The sequence below is a fragment of the Eptesicus fuscus genome, chromosome 7 (assembly GCF_027574615.1).
Source record: "Eptesicus fuscus isolate TK198812 chromosome 7, DD_ASM_mEF_20220401, whole genome shotgun sequence".
In the NCBI taxonomy this organism is placed as follows: domain Eukaryota; kingdom Metazoa; phylum Chordata; class Mammalia; order Chiroptera; family Vespertilionidae; genus Eptesicus; species Eptesicus fuscus.
Genome location: NC_072479.1, coordinates 64584387 through 64608089, shown reverse-complemented (window position 1 = coordinate 64608089; position 23703 = coordinate 64584387). Strand labels below are relative to the sequence as shown.

The window sequence follows — 23703 nt, the reverse complement described above, 5'->3', positions numbered from 1 at the left end:
GATAACTTTCCCAGAGTTGTACCAATAAATGGAAAGGATCCATATCCAGGCTAGATTGTCTAGTTGTGGTGTCTGTTTTGTTTTTTTCCCATTACACTACTAAGACTATCTTAATTGAATGAAAAATTTTCTCCCAATAGGTGCAGCTTTGGAGAAATAAAACATATGTGAGGGTTCTCACCTGAAATAAAAGACATTAATTAGGGAATAGCAGAGTACTGACCAGTGTGTACACACATGTGAGGACACCACCTGAGGCCAAGGAATGAACCAATCAAAAGACATAGAAATAACTGTATCTATATAGTCTGGTTCCTCCAGCCAGACTGGCAAATCTTACATACATGTATTCTACAATATGTGGAACACTCAGAAGGGTCTTGGCACAGTAGAGGGGAATAAATTAACCCTAAACAATGCACTGGTCTGATGTGACAAAGCTTAATAGTGAGATAAGAAAGGGTCAAACTGCATCCAGACAGAATAAATACATTCTAGAGCCAAGGTCAAAATATATGGATAGAAATAAAAATTACCCAGTAGCTAAAATAGTAAAATTTATAATGTCTGACATGCAATAAAAAGTTAACTGTCAGCCCTAGCTGGTTTGGCTCAGTGGATAGAGTGTCTGTCTGTGGACTTAAGGGTCCTGGGTTCGATTCCGGTCAAGGGCACATGCCTGATTTGCGGGCTTGATCCCCAGTAGGAAGCGTGTAGGAGGCAGCTGATCGATGATTCTCATCAGTAGTGTTTCTATCTCTCTCTCCCTCTCCCTTCTACTCTAAAATAAATAAAATAATTTTTAAAAAGTTAACCATCATGCAAAAAGCAAGAAAATATAGCCCATAATAAAGAGAAAAATCCATCTATCAAAACAGACCCGGAGGGAAGAGTAAAAATGCAAAGGAAGGATCTCTGAAAATTCTCTTCTCCATAAAGCCATGAGGAAACTGGCAAAATTTGTCAGAATTAACTTTTCCACAACTCTGGAAATTCACCAACTGCATCAATCCAGGAAGCATTTATCCAATAAACAAGGCTAAATCTCAGAAGCGGGAGCTTTGTGATGCTTTAACTTGTCCTACCCCCATTGTCCCCTCTGGCTCCACAGTAGCCTTGAAAATCAATAGCCCCGCAAACATGGTGGAGCCAGCAGCCTGGCGGCCACAGGGGCAGAACAGGGTTGGGCATCTTTCAAAGACTCTGTTGCAGAGACTTGTTGCTATTTGAACTGTTTGGTGGGTTTTCTAGAAGACTCCACTTACCAGGCTGTCATTATTTAACTTAACTGGAGCTTACCCACTGCTAAAAGAATTTTCCCTCCAGGGGCACTTGTTGAATTAACTTTGAAGCTTCCAGAAGAGGTAGATCACAGTTAGGGTAAGCAATAGGCTCATAAAAAAAAAAAAATCTTAAAAGGACAAGAAGAGATGTTCATAGGGCTTTGAAAAGCTTCAATATATCTACAGACTCCAGAAGGCCATGGACGTGCACAGGGTTGCTCACATGTCCAGGACTGTGCACATGCTCAGGAAGCATCTGGAAAGTGCCTGCACACTCACCTCTGGCCAATGTCAAGGCTCTGTACAAGCAGGACTAAGGTTAAGGAAGAGTTGTCAGCTGCCTGGCTGAGTGTTAAAGGTACCCAAACATACACACAGAAGCCCCAGGCAAATGAGATGATTGGTTCCAGGTAGCTAAGGGAATCACTGTCCAATCATTAATTGAAAACTTAAATGAATCAAGCAGAGACTTCAGTGACTGAATGTGACAGGTAATACAGACTTTACAGTGAATTCTGGAAAGTTACTAAACAAGCAAAAACAAACAGCTACAGCAATGAACCCTGAGGAGGAGGAAGAATCTGAATACACCTACAACAAGTAAAGGGATTGAATTAATAATCCAAAAACTACACACAGGGAAAGCCCAGGACCAGCGGCTTCACTGGTGAAGTCCACCAAATGTTTAAAGAACTAGCATCAACTTTTCCAAAATTCTTGCGAAAGAAAGAAGAGTAAGGAGCACTTCTTAATTCATCCTATGGAGCCAGTATTTCCCTCATACCCAAACCAGGCAAAGTCATCACAAGGAAACAACAGACCAAAATCTTTTATGAATGTAGATGCAAACATTTCCACCAAAATACTAGTAAGAAATTCCAGACATACATAAAAAGGATTATACACAATGACCAAGAGAGATTTATTACAGGAATGTAAGCTCGTTTCAATATATGAAAATGAATTAATGGAACACATCTATTCTACTAATAGAATAATAGACAAAAACCACACAAGAATCTCAAGAAATGAAGAAAAAGCATTTGACAAAATCCAACACATTTCATGATATAAGCCCTAAGCAAAACAGGAATAGAAGAGTACTGGTAAAAGGAATCTATAAAAAAATCTATAGCTAACATATTTAAGTGTGAAATCTGAGAGCTTTCCTCTAACAAGCAGGAACAAGACCATGATATTTGTTTTCACCACTTCTGTTCAACATTGTTCTGGAGGTTCTAGCCTGAAAATTAGACAAGACAAAGTGAAAGGCAACCAGAGTTAAAGGAAGAAATTAACATTCTCTGTATTTGCAGATGATATATATTTGTGTACAGAAAGCCCTCAATAATCCGCACACAAATAAGAATTAGGTCCAATAAATGTGTTCAACATATAAAAATCAATTCTATTTCCACATTAGCAATGGACAATCAGAGAATAAAACTCAGTACGTTTCTATTTATAGAAGCATAAAATATTAATAAAAATTTTAGGAATAAATTTAACAAAAGAAGTGGAAGTTCACATGTACACTTAAAACTAAAACATTCTTGAAATAAATTAATAATACCTAAATATGTGGAAAGAAATCTCACATTCATGGATTGTAAGACTAATTTAGATGGCAATATTCCTCATATTCATCAGGGTTCATTGCAATCTCTAACAAAATCCCAGCTGGCTTTTATACAGAATATGACAAGTTGATCCTAAAATTCATAAGGAAATGTAGGGAACACAGAATAACCAAATAATTTTGAAAAGGAAGAACAAAGTTAGTCCCCGCACACTTCCTGGTTTCAAAACTGACTGTAAAATTATAGTAACCAAGACTATGGTATGATATAAGGATAGAGACATAGATTAGGCAATAGAACTGAGTTCAGAAATAAACCGATACATTTATGACCTATTTTTTTTTATAAGTATGCCAAGATAATTCAATGAGGAAAGACCAATCTTTTCCACAAATTGAGTTGGAACAATGGGGTAGCCACATGCAAAGGATTAAGTTGGACCCCACCTCACAACCTATACAAAACTTAATTTGAAATGTATCAAAGACCTAAAAATAAGAGCTAAAATTACAAAATTCTTAGAATAAAATATAGGCATGAATTGTGGCCTTAGATAGTCAATAGTTTTTTAGGGTCTTTTTAGATATAATACCTAAATACAAGCAACCAAAACAACAGGTAAAATTGACTTCATCAAAATGAAGCAAGTTTGTGCACTATCAAGAGAGTGAAACACAACCCACACAGAATGGGAGAAAATATTTGCAAATCATATAACTTATAAAACTTGGTACTCAAAAGTCTATAAAGAATTATAATTCAACAATAAAAAGATGAATCACCCCATTTAAAAATGGGCAAAGGATTTGAATAGGTATTTCTCCAAAGAAGATATAGAAATAGCTACAAAGCACAATAAAATGCTCAACATTATTAGTCACTAGAGAAATGAAATTCAAATATGCAATGAGATTCCATTCATACCCACTAGGATGTGTATATTCAAAATGATGGACCATAACAAGTGTTGATGAGGATATGGAGAAATCGGAATCCTCATACATTTCTGGTGGGAATGCAAAATGGTGCAACAATTGTGAAAAACAGATTGGAATTTCCTCAAAATATTAAACAGAGTTACAATATTCAGGAATTCTACTTCTAGCTATATGCCCAAGAGAATTAAAAACATATGTCCATACAAAAACTTGTACACAAGTGTTAACAGCATTATTCATCATAGTCAAAAAGTAAGCCAACTTAGGGGGCTGGGAGAGGAAACCAAGATGCCGGCATAGGTAAACACCTGAAATTGCTGCCTCACACAACCAACCACTTCAAAACTACAACTAAAAGACAAAACAGATATCATCCAGAACCATGGGAAGGCTAAAGGAGTGGAAATTATACAACTAGAAAGAAAGAGAAAAGAACACTGAGACTCGAAGGAGGTGCAGAGGTATGGAAGTGAAATGCGGAGGTATGGAGGCTCGTGAGGAAAGGGGCTGGCAACTGAGTACACTGTTGTCTTTTTTGATTGGGAGGGAGACACAAGCTCCCGACTGCTCTCATCTCCAGTTCCAGGTGAGACTCTGGGGACCCAGACTCATACGGGGAGAAATTGGACTGTCTGGCATTGGGCCGGAACACGAGGGCAGATTTCTCTCAGAGGTGCTTGCAGCAATCATTGTTCTTGTATGGTGCCACAAGACACAGAGACCTGGGAACCTCTTTGGGGCAGGGCTGACGGTCAGCCATTGCTGTTTTCTCTGCCCTGGTGATTCCCTGAGACCCCGTCCCTCCCAATTTACAACCCCACCCAAGCTGTGCGCAGAGGCTTTTGCATATAAATGGCCTGTCCCTTTGCAATCTGAAACCTAACCTACTGAAGCTGGGTCAGAGAGCCCCAGAGCCTCCAAAAGAAGGCCCAAGGCTCGACAGCAGCTTGCATTGCTTCACAACTGGGTCTCATCTGGGCACCTCCAAACCCCAAACAAAGAGGAGGAATCTGCAGATCTCTCTGTAGCTCCTGCTGGGTAGCCTCAGGCAGTGGCTGGCTTTGCACCTCCTTGGAGATCCAAGAGCCAGTGTACCCAGTGGTCAGAGTAAGACCATCCAGATTACAACTTTTCAGATCCATAAGAGACACACTCAGGGGGCAAACTCAGTGATTGCCAAAGCCCAACTGAAGCAAGTCTTGCCCCATAAGGGTGTCTCCAGTACAGAAGTTCTCCCATCGTAGACACAACTGATCCTCACAGCCAATTGGCTTGGAGGTCAATTCCTCCCAGTGATACCAACAACAATCAAGGCTTAACTACAACAAGATTGTGCACACAGCCCACAAAAGGGTGCACCAAGAGTGTCCACCTCAGGTAATTGGGGAGGCTGAGCCACTGGGCCCTATAGCACACCTAGCACACAAAGCCACTCTATCAAAACAGGGAAGCAGCCAAAATGCAGAGACAAAGAAACAGGTCACAAATGAAAGAAATGGAGGAAAGCTAACTACTGGATATAGAGTTCAAAACCACGGTTATACGGTTACTCAAGAATCTTCTAGAAACCTCCGAGAAATTTAGTGAGACCCTCAAGGATATGAAAAAGGATCAACTAGAAATTAAGCATACACTGACTGAAATAAAGAATAATATACAGAGATCCAACAGCAGACTAGAGGATCCCACGAATCAAGTCAAAGATCTGAAATACAAAGAAGCAAAAAACACCCAACCAGAAAAGCAAAAAGGAAAAAGAATCCAAAAATATGAAAATAGTGTAAGGAGCCTTTGGGACAACTTCAAGTGTACCAACATTCGAATTATGGGGGTGCCAGAAGAAGAGAGAGAGCAAGATGTTGAAAACCTATTTGAAGAAATAATGACAGAAAATCTACCCTACCTGGTGAAAGAAATAGACTTACAAGTCCAGGAAGCACAGAGAACCACAAACAAGAGGAATCCAAAGAGGACCACACCAAGACACTTCATAATTAAAATGCCAAGGGCAAAAGACAAAGAGAGAATCTTGAAAGCAGCAAGAGAAAAACAGTTAGTTACCTACAAGGGAGTACCCATACGAATGTCAGTTGATTTCTCAACAGAAACTATGCAGGCCAGACGGGAGTGGCAAGAAATATTCAAAGTGATGAATATCAAGAACCTACAACCAAGATTACTCTACTCAGCAAAGCTATCATTTAGAATTGAAGGTCAGATAAAGAGCTTCACAGATAAGAAAAAGCTAAAGGAGTTCATCACCGCCAAACCAGTATTATATGAAATGCTGAAGGGTATTCTTTAAGAAGAAGAAAAAGGTAAAGATAAAAATTATGAACAACAAAGTGACAACAAATACCTATCTATCAACAAGTGAATCTAAAAATCCAGTGAATAAAAAGTCTGATGAACAGAATAAACTGGTGAATATAATAGAATCAGGGGCATAGAAAGGGAGTGGACTGACAATGCTCGGGAGAAGGTGGTGTGGGGGTGCAGGAAGAGACTGGACAAAAATCGTACACCTATAGGATGAGGACAGTGGGGGGTGCGGTAAGGGCAGAAGGTGGGGGTGGGGTGGGAACCAGGTGGAGGGGAGCCATGGGGGGAAAAAAGAGGAACAACTGTAATAATGTAATAATATGAACAATAAAGATTTATTTTTTTAAAAAAGTAAGCCAACCTAAATGTCCATCACATACTGAATGAATGGACAAAATGTATCATAGTTTTACAATAGCATATTATTCATTCATAAAAAGGAATGAATTACTGATATATGCTAAAACTTAACAATATCATGCTAAGTGAAAGAAGCCAGATACAAAAGGTCACATATTGTATGATTCCATTTATATGAAAGGTACAGAACAGGCAAATCCAGAGAGTAAAAAAACTGGTTGTCTGGGGTTGGGGAAAGGAGAAAATGTGGAGTGACTTCTAATGGGTATGGAGATTCTTTTATGGGTGACAAAATATTCTAGCATTAGACAATGGTAATGGTTTCACAAACTTGTGACTATATTAAAATTCCCTTATAAATGCACACACAAAGATGTTAGAATTAGCAGAGAAAGACATTAAACAATTATTAGTAACTCCAGTATGTTCAAAAGTTAAGTAGACATGGAAGATATAAAAAAAAAGCTGAAATCAAATTTCTAAAGATGAAGTTTATACTATCTGAGATGAAAAATAGATTTATGGGGAATAATGGCAAATCAGACATCACAGAAGAAAAGTTTAGTGAACATAAAGATATCCATACAGTGAGATATTATTCAATAACAAAATGAAATGAATTATTGATACATACAAACTGACTGAATCTCCAAATACTTATGAGGCATTAGACAAAAACAGTACGTACTGTATGCTTCCATTATATAAAACTCAAGAATGTAAATTAATACGGTAATGGATAATTTCAATGAAAATAAGATTAGGGATGGGGAAGGGAGAGGAGGAGAGGAGGGAGGAATTGCAAAGCAAAACAAGGAAATTTTGGGTAGTGATGGAGATGCTGTTTATTTTAAATATGGTAATGGCTTTATGGGTGTAGCTGTATCCATACATCAAAACTTATCAATCTGAACACTTTAAATATATGCAGCTTATTGTTTGTCAGTTATACCATAATAAAGCTGTTTTTATGCATTTAAGCATAGCTCATAGACACAGACAACAATGGGGTGAAGGCTGGGATGGGGGGTGAGGGCTGGGTTGTGGAGAAAGGGGAGAAGAAGGGGACATCTGTAATAGTGTCAACAATTCTCTAAAAAGCTGTTTTTAAAAAGCAGGCAACTCTTCTGCCTTCCCTCATAGGTTGGGTAGTCTGTTCAATGCATCTATGACTCTGGTTCTATTTTTGTTAATCAGTTTATGTTGTTCACTATATTCCACAAATGAGTGAGATCATGTGATATTTATCTTTTTCTGACTGGCTTAGTCACTTAGCATAATGCTCTCCAGGTCCATCCATGCTGATGCAAATGGTAAGAACTCCCTCTTTTTTTACAGCAGTGTAGAAGGGGTGGGGAGGGTGTGAGGGGTTAAGGGATCAACCAAAGGACTTGTATGCATGCATATGAGTAAGCAATGGACACAGATGGCGGGGTGTGAGGGCATGTGTGGGGGGTGGGAGTGGCTGGGGAGAGGTCAATGGAGGAAAAAGGAGACTTAGGTAATACTTTAAGCAATAAAGAATTTAAATTTTAAAAAAAAAGAAAAAAAGAAAAAACAAGAAAGAAAGAGGAAGGAAGGAAGGAAGGAAGGAAGGAAGGAAGGAAGGAAGGAAAGAAAGAAAAGAAAAGAAAGAAAGAAAAGAAAAGAAAGAAAGAAAGAAAGAAAGAAAGAAAGAAAGAAAGAAAGAAAGAAAGAAAGAAAATTAAAAAAATAAAAAGCAGGCAACTCTGCAGGGCAAGTTTGCCAAACTGTTCCTGGTAGTTGATTTCAAGGCACTAATTGACACTGGAACTGCACTGAGTTTAATATCCATATTGCTCTTATTCTATTTGCATATCCAACTGTTGGTGGCTTTATTCTTTAGATTAATATGGATACTGTTATCTGCCCCCATATTCCAATTTAGACTCAGTTTCAATTGCGTCAAATGTTAGACTCAGGTGTTTTTTCCAAGAACAAAATTCTTTGTCTTACCTGAGATGAGTCTCCTGTTACCACAATGTACTTGCAAGGAAGGTTCTTGCACTTTTTGATGGAAAGAGGTCTGGTTGAAGGGTCACAGAAACTTTCATTCACTTGAATGTTTTGTGCGTCGATGCACTGCACTTGCCGATGCGTCTCCTTCATTTTACATGATGTTAAACACTAGAAATACAATGACGAAATGAGTAACATGCCTTTATGCAGTGTCTTTGAAACCTGACTGGTCGATACTCACATCCGACCACTCTCCTGCCACCCACTGGGACTGTATGCAGTCCTGACGCCAGCACTGCCTCTGCGAATGAGGCCGGGTGGACTGGTCACACATTTCTTCAGCCACCGGCCCAATGCCTCTCAGTCTGCAGTACACATCCCTTTGCTCAACTCCAGGGCCACAGGTCACGGAGCACTGCAAAGAAGCCCAAACGACTTGAACAATTCACTAACAAACATTAAACTATGTAAAAAAAGCAAAATGTGCCATGACATATTTTCTTGCTTCATTTAAACATAGCTTGATGTTATATCATGTATTAGACAGAAAATACATGCAGTAAGTATGTTTAAGACTGTCTGGTGTGAAGCATCTATAGGAATAGGCAAATAGATTTTATTTTGCAATATCTACTCAAGTCTTCTGGAAACTACAACAGGTTCTACAAGACAATCCAGCCCAATTAATAACACTCTCTTCCTACTTAATATCTATAAGATCTATAAAATCACACAAAATTAATCTACATTGTTTTTTCACATCACTTAATTCCTTACACTGTCTGCATAACCTCCCTGAAAGAAACAGTCATTTCCAAGATTGTGTTATATTCATCTTTATAGCTGCAGTACCTTCTACATTTTGGGGATCCAATAATTTGCTAATTTGGTGGTTCATGATTATATTTTAATGGACAGGTTTTAAGAACCTGGCTGTATAAACATAAACTGAGACAAACTTGTCATTATCACTCCTGGCCTTATTTTTCTGATCTATACAATGAAGATTTTGTGTTATTTGTAAAATGTCATAGAACACTTCCCAGACATTTATTCCTGGCAACAGCTCTACGATGGAGGTACCCGGGCTGAGGACGGCAGACACAGAGGTGTTAGGTGTTAGTCACTTGCCTGAACTGCTGCTTCCGGTTATCGGAGAAGCAGGTGCAAGCTCAGTTCTTTCCCAGACTCTGAGCTCTCACCGGGCTGCCCCCAGGAGAAAAGGACAGAACTGGTAACTCTCAGGGCTCTTTCAGCTCTAGGATGCCGGTTTATATAACAACAGAGGTGGACCATAACCACACTGGGATGCCAACATTAGTAAAGTGTGGAGAATATCCGGTGATATTTAACTTGTGAGTTTGGATTTTTTTTATAGCTACTCCTTGTTATTCCAGAAGGGACTGAAAGTCACATTGAGTGATAATTTGGGGACTGAGTAATATTTGGGGACTGATCTGATATTACAAGGGTAAAAAACAACAACAGGTTCTTCATTAAATTCTCTATATCTGTAGGGGTTCCAGAGTAAGTAAATTTTCCCACAACAGTAAATATATATCTGCAGTATATGGTTTTACCATAAATGAACATTAAAATCCCACAAAAGCTAAGGATTTAGATCACCTGGTAAACTCAAATTCCTCTCACAGACTGTGCAGCATTTTTATTCTAACGGCTCTTTAAAATTGTTTTCTATCTTGTATGTATAAAGCAGAAACAGACTAGAAAGATAATTTGTAATTTTTAACCTATGGAGAATATGATGTATGTCTACATACTTATATTGACTTTCATTTTATGCTTAGGCAGGCGAATTGTGCCAACTCATTGAATCTTTTCACAAAAAAACATACATCTCCTTTCTATGGAGGCAATAGTAACGAAATCTGTGCTTTGTGCGGGGCACCATATCAAGTAGACTAAAAAATCTGTATGTAGGTTAGCTTATCTGAACCTCTTGTGAAAATGATTAGTCCACAAATAAGACTCCTGCAAACATTTTCCAGAGATAATTTCAGAAATGGAAATTACATTTGGAAAACTTCCTGCCTCTAAACCTGGAAAAAAAAAAACAAACCTGGAAAAAATAGTTCACAAAACAGCTTAGCAATAAGTCCTATCAGACAATATAATTTTCTATAATTCAACAAACCACAATGATTTATTGCCCCTTCCATCACAGCATGCATTTAGAAAAACCCCCTGCAGACCATGGGTAACTGCTATTGAGAGTCCACTTCCCTGAAAGGAAACAAAATGGACTACTGCTTGGAATAAACAAATAACATTTGTTTTTCAGGGTTTTTTTTAGAGATAGGAGTATAAAAGAGTGAATTTATGCAATTTTAGATTTGAACATATCATTTAGGGCTTACATGAAATACTGCTTAGCCTGATCTCATCAGTAACCCTAATTGCCAAACCCAATAAGAACTTTTCAAATCTTTCCTTACTCTCCCTGACACTTGCAGCACCACTGACCACTTTCTGCAGCGCCATGAACCGTGCTGGCTTCTGGGATTGAAATCCCTCTGGTCCCAGAGTTCACTCTCCTCTTCTGAGATTGCACCTTCTCAGAGTTCTTAACTAACTGTTTTCTCTCTTCAGCCCTGAAACGTTAGCATATTTCAAGGTTCTTTTTATAACTCGCCTCTATACATGCTGAACTCGCTCTGAGCAATTTCTTCTATGCACCAACAATTTCTAAGGCTGTTCTCTTCAACCCTGATCATATTCTGAGCTTTACATTTATACTAGTACTAGAGGCCCGGTGCACGAAATTCGTGCACGGAGGGTGATTGTCCCTCAGCCCAGCCTGTACCCTCTCCAATATGGGACATCCCTCTCACAATCCAGGACTGCTGGCTCTCAACTGCTTGCCTGCCTGCCTTCCTGATTGCCCCTAACTGCTTCTGCCTGCCAGCCTGATCACCCCCTGACCACTCTGCTGCCAGCCTGTTTGCCCCCAACTTCCCTCCTCTGCCAGCCTGGTCACCCCTAACTGCCCTCTCCTGCAGGGTTGATCACCTCCAACTGCCCTCCCTTGCAGGCCTGGTCCTTCTCAACTGCCCTCCCTTGCAGGCCGGGTGCCTCCCACCTTCCCTCTCCTGCTGGCCATCTTGTGGTAGCCATCTTGTGTCCACATGGGGGCAGGATCTTTGACCATATAGGGGCAGCTATATTGTGTGTTGCAGTGATGATCAATCTGCATATTACTCTTTTATTAGATAGGATAGAGGCCTGGTACAGGGGTGGGGGTCAGCTGGTTTGCCCTGAAGGGTGTCCCTGATCAGGGTGGGGTTCCCTTGGGGCATGGGGTGGCCTGAGTGAGGGGGGCCTGTGGTGGTTTGCAGGCTGGCCATGCTCCCTGGCAATGCAAGCGGAGGCCCTGGTATCTGGAATTTACTTTCCTTCTACAATTGAAACTTTGTAGCCTGGAGCGGAGCCAAGCCTGGGGCTCCCTCTGCGGCCGGCAGTCATTTCTGTTGGGGTTATAATTGAAACTTTGTTGCCTTAAGCGGGTGGGCCTGGCCAGGGTGTGCAGAAAGCTTTGCAACCCTGGCCTGCTCTCTCAAGCTCCATTCTGCCACCATTTGTTTGAATTTGTTTACCTTCTATAATTGAAACTTTGTAGCTTGAGTGGAGGCTTAGGCCTGGCAAGTGCAGGTAGAAAGCTTAGCTTCCTCTGTTACCTAGGAAACCTTGCTCTCTGTGGCTGTAGCCATCTTGGTTGGGTTAATTTGCATACTCGCTCTGATTGGATAGTGGGCGTGGCTTGTGGGTGTGTCGGAGGTATGGTCCATTTGCATATTTGTCTATTATTAGGTAGGATGTTCACTAGAGGCCCAATGCACAAAATTCGTGCAAGGGGCTCAGCCTTCACAGCCGCAACTTCATCCAGAAGGTCATCTGGGAGGACGTCTGGAAGGTCGTTCAGCTGTCCGGTCTAATTAGCATATTACCCTTTTGTTATTATAGATATGTTTACAAAAACTTTTTATGTATTTACCAGAATTTTCATGAATTTTCTATATGGATATGTCAAAGGCACCTGAAATTCAACATTTCTAAAACACAACTTCCTGCCTTTGCCCAGCCCATTTCTCCTGCATCAAGCTGGGAAGATAAGATCAGCCACTCTTAAGTCACTTACTAGAAGAACCTCCAAAGGTACATCTCTAACCCCAAAATATGCACCCTTACTCAGTAGCTTTATAAAACTATATATTTATAAGCATTTAACATTTTTTTTTTAAATCTAGGCAACACATATGAAGCCAGTGTGAGGCTATTGTTACAAGTATAACACAAATAATTGATGGGAATGCACTAACTCACCAACACTGTATAACTAAATTCAGACAGGAAAAACCAGCTAACTATCCTATTTATACACAGATATACTGTAACATTGCAAATTCTAGCACTTTAAATACTTGACAGTGGAAGTGGAGAAGGTGAATTTTATCCCATCCACAGGTACTGTAGTTAATGTAGCTATATTATAGAGCAGAGGTAAAGAGATGTTAGAACATGCATTGCAAAAACAGACACATTGAGGCTGACTCACTCTGTTTAATAAGGTTACTTAAAATGCAAATATTTGCTCTTGATACATTATAATTTCTTATTAATGGAATAAGATTTTGGTTTTATTATAGTTGGTTATTTGTAACTATGGCTTATTTTAAATGTATCAATAATGTAGCAGTGGTAGAGCATTTTGAGTTAGAAAAGACTCTAGGAATATCTAATCCTAATTTCTCTTCAATTCTAAAATCCCTTTTATACTTGTAGTGAATAAATGACCATCAAAACCACACATAATTCTATAGCCTCAGTCTGGGTATGTTCACAATATCATGAACGCTGTTATTCCATTTTTGGGTAATTCTAATGTTAGCAAATACTCACTTATATGGAGCTGAAATATTCTTTAAACTTTTACCCACTGTCTGGAATCTTTCCCCCTTACCAACAGAACAAATACAGACTTTTAACATAAATAGCATGCAATGAAGTCAGCATAGCACAGAAATTAAATTTCTGTTGAATGCAGTAACAGTCTGCAATTGTTGACTTCAGGTGCCCTTGTGAGAGGGGCAATATGTTGCCAAGGAAATAAAGAATGAGTTATGTATACTGATAATAATTTAATAATTATGACAGCAACTACAGTAAGGAAAGTTCAAATAGACCTGTGTTTAAATGCCCCCCCCACTCCCCCATTTCCTGGCTTGTGACCTGCACAAGCTAGTTAACCTCTTAAGCTGTATTTTCCTCATCTGCATAATCAATGCAAGGATACCTAGGTTGTGAGAAACACAGAGGTTTCTCACACAATGTAAGGAAATGACTGTCCCTTTCTGCTCCATTCTTAGTCCCATTTTTCCCTCTTTCTTATTTCTGCCTTGAACAGTTTCTTGAGACATGCCTCAAGCTAAACAGTGTTAGTCATCTCAGCCCAGTCAAAGAAAGGCCTTCTTAAGTTTCAATCAAGATGATAAAGAAAGTTACAGGCAGCATAGAAATACAAAAACAGAATTGTTGGCACTAGCTAGAAATGACTGAGAGGTACGGGTCATTCACCCAGCCCCTGAGCAAACACACATCCTCCCCATCCTCTGCTGCTGCCTGTATTCACTGGTAACAACACTAAACCCAGGTGTAGAGATGAAAGGTTCTAAGCTCTTGGTCAGGGGATGTGGGGCTTTAAGAAATATCTACTATCTTTTCAGACTATAGGAGACATAATATGTATACAACAGAAAATTTTGAAATATAAGAATTTATATATGTTGGAAATATAGAAAATATGAAATTACAAAAATACAAAAATCACTTAAACATGCTAGCATTTAGCATATAGGTTTTTGTTTTTGTTTTTATTTTTCAAATGAGGGGCTTTGGGAAAGAAGCGCACTGGCCAGCAGATCTGTGAGATTTTAGTTCCAGCTCTGATCTTAAAATACTAGAAAGACAATGATTGGTCTCAGAAGGGGACCCAGGTAAGTGGCTGATGTCATGTGGCTCTAGATTCAGTAGGGTATTTGGTAGGTAGTCAGTGAGATTTTTTTCATGTATCTTTATAGATTTCCAGCAGGTTTGCCATCATCAAGGGGAGGTAGAATTCTAGATTTCTTTTTTACATAAAAAAATTACATTGGATGGGAAAAAAACAAAACTCGTAGACAGACAAAAGTATGGTGATTACCAGAGGAAAATGGGGTGAGGGGAGATAGAAGGGGGATAATGGTGATGCAAAAAAAACATAATTTGGGGTGGTGAACACAATACAAAGTACAGATGATATATTATAGAACTATAACCTGAAACCTATATAATTTTATTAACCAATGTAACACTAATCAATTCAATTAAAAAGATTACATTGGATGGCACTGAACTAAGTAGATGAGGCATGAGACAATGAAGAATCTAGCACCATTCTAGCCTTAAACACTTGAATTTATAAGTGAAGCTGGTATTCCCAAATAGGTAAAATTAAGTGGGGGAAAATCTGCCAGAAGCCAATTCCAGCATGTCATAATTACAAGAGTTTTATCAAAAGGTTGATGAAGCTTGGGGGCTCAACAAGGGCTGAGTCACATATGTAATCATTTGTTGGAACTGCTAAAAAGCATCTCCCCCAAACCTGAATAGGATAATCATTTGCTGCCAGATCCGGGCAGGGCATCTTAATCTACATGTTATTGCCTCCTGTTGGCCAAACACCTGAACAGCTGTAGGCTATACCCCAATCTGACAATGCTTCTGTACCCTACCCTTTTAAGTGTATTATCTCCACCTTGCCTTAGGACAAATTGTATTAATAAAAAGCAAGGGGTCCTTGCCCTGACTGGTTTGGCTCAGTGGATAGAGCATCGGCCTGTGGACTGAGGGGTCCCAGGTTCGATTCCGGTCAAGGGCATGTACCTGGGTTGTGGGCACATCCCCAGTAGGAGGTGTGCAGGAGGCAGCTGATCGATGTTTCTCTCTCATCAATGTTTCTAACTCTCTATTCCTCTCCCTTCCTCTCTGTAAAAAATCAATAAAATATATATATTTTTTAAAAAAGCAAGGGGTCCTGAGACAAGAGAGTCTTTAGCTCCTTTAGCTGAAGCTCCTCTGACCCCCAATGTCTTTCAAAATTATCTTTTGTCTTTGGACTCCTACTTAATCATCTACGCACAGCCTTTCTCCAGATTGCTGAACCCTTTGTAATGCTGGGACAAGAACCCTGGCAAAAATCTTTTTGGTTCCAGAAGGGGGAGGGGTATATGTTTTTAAAAAAAAAAGAATTGTAGTATTTAATTTTCCTCTAAAGGTATACATCTGGACCCAGAGGACAAATGGCCCTGGGATAGCAATGTTTGTTCCTGTTTAGCAGCAGAGATTAAAGTGTATTACTAAATCCTTTCATTAAAAAAATGATATCAAGCACTGAATAAAGGTGTTACATCAAAACTCATTTGAGCCCATGTCTGGTCACAATTTGCCGAATGAGTCTCTCCATTTGAGGTATAATGTAAAATAGTAATAAAATAAAATTATTTTACAGTGAGCGATTGTATTAAAGCTCTGTTACAATGTATGCAGTCAGAACCAAGTAGCAACCAGTGATTATCTCCTAACTACCTCTGAAATTACACTTCTGTTGGACATTATTATATGTAGTGCAATGACAGCCTGCAATTGTTAATTGGCTTCATGTGGGTGCTTTTTATAGCATAAATCAAAAGCCAGTGGCTTCACAAGTGGTCATTTGTTTCTGGCAGAGATGTGGAGACTGTGTGGGCATCTGCAGCTAATTTCTGTGGTGAGGAAAACCAACTCAAAGAGAAGAAAGCGGGGTCTGTACAAGACCATCCGTGTTCTATGGTCGCTGACTATTCCTAGCTGTATCTTAGAAACCCCTGAAACATGCTCCTTTAGGGAATCCTACAGAATGTCATACTTGATGTAGGCCAAGGCCAATGTGTTAGCACTGACGATTGATTTACTGTTGCGGGGTTGGAGGTCAAGAGTCAGAAAGGGTCCCTCCTGAGTACCAACCCCAGCAGCTGCAGAATCTGGGAGATCTACAGGAATGCTGGTGGGGAAGAAGAAGCAAAAAGTCTCTCTCACTTCTGCTCCCATCCCCAGCAGCTCCTGCCTAATGTCTGAATTGGGAGGTATCTGCCCCAAACTGAATTCAGTGCCTTAACTCTGCTCCACCTTCTGTGGGAGCTTCTTTGCCATTATTCTGCCACATCACGGTCCAGATAAAGAAAGGCAAACCCCCACTTCAAGCAAAATCACAATATGACAAATATAACTAATAAATTATGAGGTGGCAAGTCCTTTTTGCAACTAAACTGTGGTATTCAAAGCCAGAGTATTAAGCTAGATACTCAGCGAAGTGCTTAGTGAACAAGATATCCATTGATGTCCAAGGTTCAGTGGCCCAGGACAATGCAGGAGAAGTAGGCATGGGTTAGGCCAGTGATGGGCAACCTTTTGAGCTTGGTGTGTCAAACTTCGCCAAAAAACTGAGCATAACTCGGGTAGTGTGTCACTTTGAGGAAAAAACTAACTCCAAGACTCTAGTCGCAAATGTTTCATCCTCAGGAGCAGCAAATGTTTCATCCTCGGCATGCGGCCGCGTGTCATCAGAAATGGCTACGCGTGTCAGTGCTGACAGGCGTGTCATAGGTTCACCATCACTGGGTTAGGCTTTAGATTCACCCTCTGAAGACAAGGGTAAGTCATAGACGATACCAAGTGACATGGTCACATCCGAGTTCTTCTAAAGCTCACACTATATGCAAGTAAATAATGGCAAAGATATGTGCAAGGAGACCATTGTACATTTGGGAATAGATTAGGGTGAACTAGATAGGGGTGGTCACAAGGAAGATACAAGAGTTACCTGGATAGAAATGAGAGAACCTGTTGAGTGACTAACTGTGGGGTCAAGGGAAAAGGAGGCAGATGGTGTGGTATTTCTTTCTTAAGTGACTTAATAGGTAGTAGTGGCATTCACTAAATATAACAGGTTAGTAGAAGATCTTTTAAATCATGGCCTCTGCTAAACCATTAAGAATGGTGTTATTTCCTTAACTAAAGTTACCTGTAGAAGCAAATGCTTGAGAATGTATGCTCTGAGGGATTAAAAAATAGAGGTGTGTCTGCCCATACTTTTCAGTCAAACGTTAACCCCATTTCTCAGTGACTGAGGCTGCCTCTCCTACAAAGGAACCTGAGATGCTCACTGCATTTGGGTGTGTTTTTTCTTTAATTCAGTGACAACACTTTGACACCGCGGCACTCAAAACCCGGCGTCCTGCGCCAAGGCTCTGAACCCATAGAGTAGATGGTGATGACTTAGAAGTCCAGGGGAACCCCTATTTTTCTAATAGAGTTCCAACATCAGACAGAGACAAGGAAGCTCCATCAGCAGACAATTGGTTTCTTTTTCCTGTTGCAGGACTAGGCCCGTTAAGGAATGGGCAAGCACTCTAACGTACCGCTGAGAGCAGCCAGAGGCTGAGTTGAAAGCCCAAACGCATTGGAATCAGGCCTCGGACAGTTGTTCTAGTTAAAGTTTCTAACTTCATTCGTGGCCTTGACTCTTACCTTTCCCAAGCTGGTCTTTTCTTGACAACCATGCTGAAAGGTCTGCCTCCCCCAATTTAGATTTTTGAGCTTACTTCCCCGAGTATGCCAGGGCAGGAATTGCTCATCCTTCTTTTTTAAATTGAGTTCTCAGCCGGGATGCCAGCTGTGTACCAGCTTCATTTTTTGCTGAGTTTTTTCCAAGTGTGTGTGATTCTAGTCTTAGTTAGGGCTGGGCACCCAGTTCTGTCACTTAACTTTCAACCTCCAGTTAAAATTCCTCTGGAACTTAACATTCTCTTTTCCAAGATTCAACATTAGCTCAAACCCAAGACTTTGGTGTGGAAACAAGGCAGTTACTAAATACCTCATCCTATGTATTTCCTGTTAAGGTACCTGGAACAATATTTTGATCATCAGTAACCTCACTAGTATTCAGTAATAGAATTTCTTATAAAGTTTACAGCCACACATACAAAAAATAAATGACTAATTTGTTATTTAACTAGAGACTTGGCAAATGTGGTTAACACTGTACAGCATTAATTCAGAGATTAGTACAAAAATGTATAACAGAAAAAAGCACATTTTGGTGGAGTAAAACTTCCAAGGTTATTCAAAGCATATGGGAATAAATTAAGATATCCTCTTTAAATGCAAAGATATTCTCTTTAAATTTATATAATTATGAAAATACATCACATACCTCCTTCCATCTTTTGGCTTTCCATGCAGGGCACCTGCCAGATCTACAAGCTTTGTGAGTTCGAGGTTTCTGGAGATGACTGCAGTATTTTTCTTCTAATTTCCCTTGAACTTCGTCAACACAAAGCACCTCACGGTACTTTAAACCTTTACCACAAGAGGCTGAACACTAGAAGACAGATACGAATGCACTTGATTCATTTTATCTTAATTTAAATTTATCTACAAGAAGTATGTAACATCAAGCAATCAAAACCTCATTGCTTTGATATTTCTAATTAGAATTTAAAAGTTGCCAGTACACCCTGGGTTAATGTTGATATCATAAATTATCCCTTTATTCTATTGAAAATATTGTCTACAATATGCCAAGCACTTTTCTGGCACATAAATGCTTTTAGATCTTTTAAGATTTAAGACTATCTGAGGTTAACTCCTGTTATCACACATAATCCAACAAAAACTTGCTCTCAGTTTTGTATAGTCACCAGCCCTTCTATTTTTAACCCCATATGCTTTTTCACACTGCAAAGTATGTTTGGGATGTTTAAAAAAAATGCAGTGATCTCTTGATGCGGACAACTGTAATTGAGAAAGCTGAAAATGTGGTTTTAAAGTGCAATTCGGTTCTGGCTTGGTTTTTGCATCAACCTGGAAGATGTATCTCTTTACCATCAGCCTTCCAATATACTAGTGTTTATTACAAAACAAAATGACTAAAATATCTGTAAAGATATAGATAAACAATGATTTGAATTTGTTTCAGCCAGTTGCCATTTCATGAGTGAGGCCAGGGCAATGTAGTGGAGAGAGCTTGGGCTTGGCATTGAATACCAGCTCTGCCACTTACTAGTCCTAGTGGGGTAACTTTAGGCACATTTTATCACCTGTCCAAGCCTCGGTTTCTTCACTTATAAAATGGGGATAACACCACCAATGTTACAGGTTTATTATGAAGATTAATGTGAGACATGAGATAAAGAATATGAAATGTCTAACTCAGACCCATCACCCATGGTGCATCTTCAGGAAATATCAGCTTCCTCTTCTATTGTTTTCCTTCACATAGTCTCAGAGAGGATACTTACATGTGCGAGCATGATATATGCACCAGGGAAAAGTTAAGCAAAGAAGATGCAAATTCCAGACAAGTCCTCTCATAACTCTGAGACAGCTGCTCACATATGGTTTCATTTAGAAACATATCCCAAGTTCTGAGGACCTCAGATAATATATTATACATTTTATGTATATTCTGAGTTCAAAGACTGTTAGACTAATACAGATTATTTGATGCTTAAAACACTGTAAATTAAAAATAGTTTGGGAGTAATTTACCTTTTTATATTACCTGCAATACTAAATCCCACTTGTGTAGACAATTAATTTAAATTGTTTTCTTGAGTATTGACTTACTGTTATCATATCTGAGATGTTCTCTTCTCTTCCCATTAACACATACAGCCTTTACATTCCACTAACACACTTAATTTGTGAACATATCTACAGGTCTCCTAAACTGTATTACGTGTACATTCTTTCCTGCGATTGACTACCTTTTTCAGACCTATCTATATGCTCTACTCATTTTGGTCACTTATCTTGGGCAATTCCCTGCCTGTTTCTTTAGTTCACTGTTTATTTTTCAAAGAGTATAACATATTTTATACCCAATACACCACATATCATCAAGTATTAAGCATATACTATCAGGGAGTATACATGCATATTCACACAGAGAAGAGAGTTTTTCTCCTAAGGTGTGTTGTTATTTTTTCTAACTTTAAAATTGTAACCATTTGAACAAAAGAAAATTCATTACTCTCCATGTTAGCCCATCTTTAAAAAGTAGTAATTATTGTGAATATTAATTATGACAACAAAGTAGTACTTGTGAAAAATGAAGAAATATTATTTTATTCATTATAAATATCACTTTCTACAATATACCAAGAATTGCAGATTAGTTAAACACCATCTCTTGCTATTGCCCTAAATTTGCTCTCAAAGTAATCATAATCTAAATGACACATACACCTATTAAGTTAATAATGGCAGGGTATATCTTAAATATTAAACCCAATAAATATTAGAGAAAAACACAAGACACTAAACACCATTAAAATGACACAATAAAAATTATAATAGATTTAAGAAATTCACGGGAACTGATCATTTCTTTCTGGGTTATTTTATAAGTACTAAAGGAGAAAGTAATATTTAAACTCAGTCTTGAAGAAGTAGGTTTGTTGATGAACAAAGATGGATGGTTTTATATATTTTGATATGCCTTATCTAGATATTGCTCCTGTGTGTGTGTTTTGCAGACTTCTGAGTTCTTTTAACAGTGCCAAGAATACAAGAATCACTCAGTAAGTGTGCAGTAAATTCTTTATAAGAATAACCAATTCATTTACAAAACTATGTAACATAAGAGGAGACATTAAAGATTTTTCTCTATAGGCAGTATCTGTGAATGGCCTGTAAAGCTGGACACTGCAATACACTATCAAAATTAAGATTATTCTCCACAAAACTGCATATTCTAACTTGAGGCCATCTTTGATTCTTTCTCTTCTTCGTCCCTTAAGAACTGGCAAAGGCTCTTTATTGTCTTTAATAGTAAAACCCAAAACTTAGTATTCTTCCTTGCTTTCTTTATCCACCAAATTTCAGTTAACACACCTTTCCAACCTTACTTTCTGTCATCTACCTTTGCTCTACTCAGGGATGATATAATCACTTCTCTTTAATGTAGTCAGTCAAGAGCAGTGCCTTATTCAGATACTTCTTTTTATCTCGACTAATCACATCCCAGCTTTCTAAATCTTATCCTTAAAGCTCTGAGTCAACCCCATTTCTAGGGTAAACACAAATCAGTCTTCCATTTCTCTGAACTCTTCTGTCTAAGGCTCACTCTGTTTTTATCACTTAATTTTTTATTTTTGCCACATGCTTCATCTATCCAGCCTTCTGTAGGTCAAGGAACTTTTAGATCACCCACAAAATGTCAAGTACAATAAATATCAGCTGATTAACTGAGGTCAATCCTTGGTATAAACAATTCTTACTTGTTTTTAGTAAACTATAAAATAACTTATTAAAACATTTTAAATTCCATGAAAAATATTTATTGGTTAATAAACTCAAGTTCCTCTAGAAGAGAGACAAAAAAATAGAAAATTAAAGGATTGCAACATAGGTTATATCTTTGTTTCGCTTTTAAAGCAGAGCTCGCTTTCTCCAATATTAGAAGAAAAATAACTACATTATGATATCTGACTAAGTCCATGTAGGGATTTAATAAAAAAAAGAACATGTTATACCAAGAATGATGTATTCGTTGGAGTGAGGCAATATTAGTGTAAATAAATAGTGACTTGCTACCTTCCCTCTCTCAAACCACAGTACATTCTGAGCTGTAAAGATTCCACAAAAATACCCCATTTAGTAGGAATACCCAACATGCCAGTTCTTTTTTCTTGTACCCCAGCAATCTTTTGTTTATTTGTTATGCCTCTGAAACCATCCTATTCCCTTGAAGTTTTATTAATACTGTATAATTCATTTAAAGTATTCTTGTGCAAAGAATTTTTCTTAAAAGTCACCTCTATCATTCTTAGTTGACATAATCTTAAATTCTCGGATTTTTTTTCATAACTACTATGGAATAGTAGATATGCTCTTCAGAAGTGGCAACATTAAATGCAAGCAACTTAACATTAATCATTCCTATAAATTAGGTGACGACAACTGTTTACTTATGGAAAACAGGAAATTCTAAACAAATACAGAATTTGTAAGCCCTCAGACTGTAATAGATTCTGCAGTTATGTAGGTTACTGGCACTTTCAATAACAAGGTGAGAACTGAAATCAATCAGTCCACTCTTAACATGATTAACTTTGAGACAGCTCTATTCTTATTTTAAAGTTTAGTTGTATATTACAGAATAAGATTACTTTTGATATTTGAAATGTGGATTATTGCTTCATTTGTTTACATATAATACTACAGCCTGACCGGTGTGTCTCAGGGGTTGAGTGTCAACCCTTGCACCAAGAGGTCACGGGTTCAATTCCTGGTCAGGGCACACACCCGGGTTGTGGGCTCAATCCCCAGTGGAGGTCATACAGGAGGCAACCATTGATGTTTTTCTCTCATCGGTGTTTCTCTCCCTCCCTTCCTCTCTAAAATCAATAAAACTATTTTTTAAAGGAAAGGAATTAGAAAAAAATCACTACAGAAGAGTGAATGAATTGACTTAATTTGTGAGACACTTGATTAACTCTGGAAACTTAAATTGCTAAACAAAATAAGGAAATAAAACTTATCTTCAGGTCTAGAATATGGAAAACCTTGTGTGTATGTGTGTGTGTGTAGACTATCATAAACTATTATGTTCATCTGATTTTCCACCCTCTCTGACAATAGTGGGAAACACACTAAGAGAATTGGTATATAACTTAATAAGCAATAAAGTAGCCTGACCTTAGTTATGCATAAAATGGCTTTTATAGACTTTACAAGCTGGCTAACCATAGGTAATTTATTTAACCTCACTGAACCTCTATTTTTCATATGTAATTTTGGTAAAATAATATCTATTTCATATAAATATTTAGGTAAGGATAAAGAAAACAGCCAAACTCAGAAAACTCTAAAGACAAGAATACCTATTCTCACCACTTTTATTGAACATTGTATTAAATATCCTAGGCACAGCAATCGGATAAGCAAAGGAAATAAAAGTCCCTATTTGAGATAGAATGATACTATATAACCTTAAAGATTCCACTAAAAATCTATTTATAACTCAGTAAAGTTGTAGGATAGAAATTAATATTCAGAAATCTGTTGTATGTTCATATACTAATAACAAATGATCAGAAAGAGAAATTAAGAAAACAATCCCATTTATGATTGCATCAAAAA

General features: G+C 38.4%; 1 protein-coding gene across 1 annotated transcript in view; it reads right to left on the bottom strand.

The window, feature by feature from the left end:
• Positions 1-23703, bottom strand: part of ADAMTS20 (ADAM metallopeptidase with thrombospondin type 1 motif 20) — a 176770-nt gene that overhangs the window by 25244 nt on the left and 127823 nt on the right. Inside the window, exons 29-31 of the mRNA XM_054718477.1 lie at positions 18770-18937; positions 8705-8878; positions 8461-8631 (exon numbers count right to left, since the gene is read on the bottom strand). Of these exons, the coding sequence (XP_054574452.1) occupies positions 8461-8631; positions 8705-8878; positions 18770-18937 (513 nt within the window). The remainder of the gene's footprint in view (positions 1-8460; positions 8632-8704; positions 8879-18769; positions 18938-23703) is intronic.